The following is a 6,209-nucleotide window of genomic DNA, read 5'->3' on the forward strand; positions in this document are numbered from 1 at the left end:
TTTTAGAACTCAGTGTGGCCGCGAGTCTGAAAGTTTGCCCACCCCTGACATAGCTGGTCTCACCTCTGTCTTGTAAACTTTTCATTTGACCTTTGCTGACACCCTTTAGTCACAAATCACTCCTGAAACTTTTCTCCATCCACACTATCCTGCCTGGACTCTCTTCTTCAGTGGACCCCAAGTACGTCAAGTCCTGCACCTTTGTGACCTCTGCTCCTTGTAGCCTCACTGTTCCACCTCCTCCCTCTCATTCACACACATGTACTCTGTCTTACTACGGCTGATTCCTCTTCTTTCAAGAGCATACCTCCACCTCTCCAAGTTCTCTTCCACCTGTTCCCTGTTCTCAGCACAGATCATAATGTCATCTGCACATATCATAGTTCACGGGGATTCATGCCTGACCTCATCTGTTAGTCGGTCCATCACCAGAGCAGAAGAGAAGAATGTGTCAAAGACAGATAACGTTACCGAGGAATGGGTGATCATGTGACGCACAGTGATAGAGTGTCTCACCGTTAGTGTGAAGATGCCAAGGACAGGTTTGTGGTCACTGATGCTGTACTCCATGTTGCTGGTGTACAAGTCCTGTCTGAGCTTCAGAGGGTACTCCTCATCCTCATCCTGCTGTGTGATCGACACTTGACTTGGTCCAACTGAGTTCTCGTCTTGCTCGTCAGAAGGCAGAGCTTTGGGTCGTACACGCCACAAAATCCTGTCAGTCCAAGCAGGTTTCCGCTTCTTACTGCTAAACAGTCGACCACAGGGGAGAGAGCACAGACCAGTTTTAGCCGACCTTGCTAAACCTTTGAGACGGTAACCCTCTTGCATGTGAGATAATGGAACATGTATCAAGAGAATAAATAAATGAATAAATAATTTATACTGATTGTCAAAACAGATGTAATAATAACTATTAAACTGTTACCGTTTTATGTAAAAGCATTCAAACTCATTGTGTTTAAGCTTTTTACTGCCAGCTGCACAAAGGTGCAGGTGGACACTATGTTGTTTTTGTCCATGTGTCAGTTATCAAAATATCATGTGAGGCACATCCAACAAAGTTAGGTCAGGTCCTCTGGACGGGTTCTTTGGATGAAAGTTGAAACGTTTCAACAAAAAGAAACTTTCCAGAGGACCTGACTGAACTTTGTTGTCTTTTCTACTTGGATTACTGAGCCTGAACTTTGATTTGTGAAGCACGCTTCAGAGAAACTTTTTGGACGTATTGGCTGTAACTGTACATCTACAGTGATGAGTTTAAGGAGCCAAGCCAATTCGTTCACGACATTCAGATGTGACTTCTTGCAAAACTGGATGAAATCCCCTTTAAGTTAATTTTAAGGTTTGACCAGAACAGCAATAATTTCTCCATTCTCAGCATATGATGATAGTTTAGCACTCTGACATGAAAGGCAACGGGTGATATGCATTCCCACAAATGACGAGCCTTTTGAGTGTACATTTCCTTCCATCCTTCCATACATCCATCCATCCATTATATTTTAGCATATTGTTTAGTGCCCTCGCTCAAGGCGGACACCTTCTCCTCTCCCTCCCCTGTTCTCCTCTTCCTCCTGCTTTTTTCTCTCTGTGTGTGTCTCAGAGCTCCTGGTACACATCTTCCAAACAAAAAAAAAATACTATTATGGCTCTGGTGAGCTGGACTTTCAACACAATCAACAAAATCTTTTCAACAGAACGCCAGTGTCCTGGAGAGCCCTCATGTCCTGCTGAGACTCATGCTGCAGGATACATCGGGGATCTGTGGGGAGTTTGGCAGCTGATGTGTCTTTCAGTTCTGTCTCAGGAGGATGCCGAAGACATTTATATATTTGGATTCATGATAGTAGGGTTTCTGCTTTTTAGCCTCGGCAGGTCTTTATGTTATCAACTTTTGAAGAAGACATCGGCAGCAGTTTCGGCCATGACAAACTGCCAAGTCTCTGTGAAAGTTTGGTTCATGCTATGAGTACTTAAAATCAGCTGATTTACGAGTTAAACCGTACGATGGAAGCTATTTGTGAGAACTGCAGGCCACTTGCGGCTTCTAGGACTCGCCAGCATGTTGGAGTCGACCTTGAAGAAGGCTCATAGCACGGATCAGTGGAATGCCCATAAATCTGGACATTTTGGATCTGGAAAGAACCAGCAGGACTCAAGGCTGACAAGAAAAAAAGCAATCTGCCTGAAGAAAATCAACAATTGTGGGTTATCTGAATCTGACTCCCCCATTTGGCCTCAGATGCAAGCCGACTATCAAATTTCTCCTGGGACATATGTAAACTAAGGAAAAAGCTTTGTCTATCGCAACCTCCCCCCACACACAAACACACCTTCCCGAGAACTTCTGTACAGGCTTATTAGTACTGCCAACTGAACAACATCTTATCAGGACTATGGCCTATCTGGAAGTGCTTCATGGACAAATCTCAATGACGCCAAATGCATATGTATGTAATGTGTTTATAAAAGTGCTGCTGGTAGAGTTTTTTAATGTCTTAAATCATGTCCTGATAGGACAAGATGTGAAGAGATCTTTTTTGTACCACTATCCTCTCCTCGTGGCCTTTTCCCCTTTTCTGACTAAAAAAGTATTCTGATAAAGAATAAGAGGCCGCGCTTCAGTAGCAGCAGCAACGTGCACTCCGCCCATCTTTCGGACGACTGTACGAACATAATCTCACTGTATTCCGGTACAATAATAATAAAGCTTATTCTGATTCTGATTGTTTAGCGTATATCTTAGTGTATATATTAGATCAACAATTTCCTGTGGGATCAAAAAAGTTCCATCTTATCTTAGATCCATATACACAGTTTCTTTTTATACTTTATATTTTTGCTATTTTTGGGTGTAAGTGGGACCTTGTGTACACAATTTCATTCCACCTCATGTACTACATGTGATGCGAATGACAATAAAGAACCTTGGACTTGATTATCTTCACGCACTTCTTCTTTTTTAGGTCGTAGGGGTCACTGGTGCCCATGTCCAACAATCAGTGTGCGAGAGGTCAGGAGACCTTGCTGTGAGGCGACAGCACCAAAAGTTGTAATATTCAGTGTTATTCTTCTGTTTTAAGCAATAAAAGCAGAAATTTTATTTAAAAAACAAAAAACTGTCGGTCTGTTAGTTTTCCATCAGTAAAATGAACAAACACTTTAACAAGTCGTAGTTTTGACTGTTTAAGTGTAAAGTTTTTAATGAGAGCTTCACTGTTTCTTCTTTAGTGGTAGGGCTGGACAATAATTCGATATCGATATATATCACGATATACTTTTATTCAATAGCAGTGATACGGGTTTTAAGTACATTTTCGATATTTCTATATGATTACAGAGTTTCATTGACACATTTCTTTTTCTGTTCGGGTTGAAGCGGCCGCTTCAGTTTCAACCCGAACAGAAAAAGCCGTGACACAACTACGTTAGTGCGTGGTGACGTAGAAGTTACGCAGAGCTCGGGTCCAGAAGGAGTCAGCGGTAGCAGGCTAGGCTAACGGTCCAACGTGCAGCAAGTTTTCGCTTCAAAATGAGTTCCCATGACCGTCAGAATGTGACTGAACAAATTTCACAAGCGAAGAGAAGCAGATGACATCACTGATAAGAGAGGAAAGACCAATTTGTCGTGTGGAAGTGGTTCGACTATCTAAGATCCGATAAACTGCAGGTTTCAGTCAGTGTGCTGCAAAATGTGACGGAGAGTCGTTCCAACTAGCGGTGGGAACACATGGAACTTGTTCCACTGGACAGAACCTGCTGAGAGTCACAAGATGAAGAACAACAACAGTCTGAGCCAACGTCCCCAGAAAACACAGGTTTGCTGCACGAGTTGTTAGGTTATGTTGCTGTTGTTTAAATAATATTAATATTCACAAAGTTGAGAGTTTTATGCTTATTTGATGGTTCTTTCAAATTTCTTTTGAAGGCAAAAAACAAATAAAAGGTGAACATTAATTTATTTGTACAGTTTGTACAGTTTATCTGAAGCTTTTATATTTTTTATATCGATATCGGAATTATATTGTCATGGACCGAAATTAAGAAACAAATCGTGATAAGTTTTGGGCATATCGTCCAGCCATAGATGGACGTGGATGAACTAATCTCCACAACTGCTGGACAGCATGGGACCACAATGATTAAAATACCAGTACGGTACTCTGTTATCTGAGGGAGCTGTACAACGTAATGTTTTGGTCATAAAGTCTGAACTCCATATTTGTCAAATATATACAGGTACAGTATGTGACAAAACTAACAGCTTCATAGAAGAACTTGCACAGAAAATAACAGAAGAACGCTCCACAGGTGCTGCCATACGAGGTCCCCAGGTGTATGCAAAGAATAAGGTCACTACAGAAACGTGCTACGGCAGTGTGCACGGTTAGTTTAGCTGTTACAGGGTTTGTGAACAAGGTGGCAGAGTTTTCATCAGCTGAAGTGTTAGCCGTTGTACTAGCTTGGGATGCTACAGCACTTTACAGATTAAAATCATTTTTAGTAAATTAGGAAGCACTACTTAGATTACATGCACTGAATCAGAGCATCCTTCCTTTACTCGCAGGTAGAGCGACTGCATATCCAAACGTGAAGGTGTTGTTAGATGCATCAAACAAAGAATTACACCAATAATGATGCAAGTACAACTATTTTTGTAGACTCTTACTTAAAGTCAAACCATGTCCTGTAGAGTCTGTGAAGTTAAAAAGAGGTGAAGGCAAAACAAATACGAGTTATTTGAAGTCCAGATTTACATGCATCACTGTGTGAACACGAGCGTGTCTCGTTACTGTCTCTACAAACTTACCTGCTGTCATAATGATCTGACTTCAAGTCAAACTTGTATGTAGGCTGGAAGTTCAGTGGTCCTTCTTCAAACTCCTGCAGCAGCTCTTCTTTGTTCTTCAGCATGATCAACTGAAACAACAAGAATCCAAATGATTTACAACGTCTGTGTTGGTGGGGACAAACTGGGGCTGAGAGACGTTGAAAGGGCCAGACCTGGTCACTGTTCCACAGCAAGTTGTAAGTTTGATTGTTGATGCAGGAGCGGACGAAGTGCATGCCATGGTCCTGTATCCTAAAGTTGAGATCTCCAAGCCAGAACACCAGCCTGGACACAAACATGAATCGTTTTCATTCAACCTTTATTGATACAGGCTAGTCTCACTGAGCCACGGGGACTCATTTACAGACCTGTTCCAGACAGGACGCATAAAGTACAGACAACAAAACAGGAGACCATGACAATAAATTACAGTTAGAAAAGGTAAAGTACAACAAGAGAAAGTGTTGGTTTTACTGTTAACAAAAAATGTGATTTTTGCATGAAGGTTCAAAAGAGTTATCCAAGTTTTATTCTCTTGTTAAACATCTGACAAATCTTTATGAGGAAAACGTATAACATTTAACATTGTACCCTTATTAACATTAAATAAAGAAATATAGATCAACTTAGAACAAAGATTATTAACATTGTTTTATAGTCTGTAACAAAAAAGGCTTAAAGTGCATCAATTTGCCTGAAATTAAAAATGTATATCCTTATTTAAACTAAACATTTTTGATCATTTGATACTGAACAATCAAATTAAATACAGTCAATAAAAAATAATAAATTCAAATTGATCAGCAACATTGTAAGTCAGGAGTGTTTTATAAAACACTCCTGACTTACAAAACAAAAATGAATAAAACGATTTGTGCAGATTAATTTTTTTAATCAAAATGAGGAAGTCAGGATTAACGGCTACAATGAGCACGTTTTGCAGAGCACAGCTTTTTGAAGCGCAGTTTGAAACATGATCCTGCAGCTCTCAGCTCCTGCTCAAGGTTGACCTGGACCTGGACCTGGACCTGGTCTCAGTGCAGCAACAGCAGAGGAGTCGCAGAGAGCGCCAGAGCGAGAAGAAACTGACAAGTTGTTTAATGACAAAATAAATTCTGTTAGCAAAGAATAGAGTCCAACATTTATTAATCATTACTTCTGTATTAAAAACACACAAAAACTGTTAAAGTAAACGAGGGGCAGGTGTCGCTGTCGCTTAGAGTTTATTCTCTGTCGCATGCGTGCTGTGGGTGACAAGCATCCAGAGCGTCTCCAGCTGAGGAGGTGTCTCCAGCTGAGGAGGAGTCTCCAGCTGAGGAGGCGTCTCCAGCTGAGGAGGAGTCTCCACCTGAGGAGGAGTCTCCAGCTGAGGAGG

The 6,209-nt window shown here is 41.2% G+C and overlaps 1 protein-coding gene across 1 annotated transcript in view; it reads right to left on the minus strand.

Annotated features, from left to right (window-relative positions):
• Positions 1–6,209, minus strand: part of inpp5ka (inositol polyphosphate-5-phosphatase Ka) — a 23,346-nt gene that overhangs the window by 4,767 nt on the left and 12,370 nt on the right. The window contains exons 6-9 of the mRNA XM_037678444.1: positions 5,008–5,119; positions 4,814–4,923; positions 4,673–4,699; positions 517–748 (exon numbers count right to left, since the gene is read on the minus strand). Coding sequence (XP_037534372.1) covers positions 517–748; positions 4,673–4,699; positions 4,814–4,923; positions 5,008–5,119 — 481 coding nt within the window. The remainder of the gene's footprint in view (positions 1–516; positions 749–4,672; positions 4,700–4,813; positions 4,924–5,007; positions 5,120–6,209) is intronic.

Source organism: Nematolebias whitei, chromosome 6, assembly GCF_014905685.2.
Source record: "Nematolebias whitei isolate Nwh7 chromosome 6, NemWhi1, whole genome shotgun sequence".
In the NCBI taxonomy this organism is placed as follows: domain Eukaryota; kingdom Metazoa; phylum Chordata; class Actinopteri; order Cyprinodontiformes; family Rivulidae; genus Nematolebias; species Nematolebias whitei.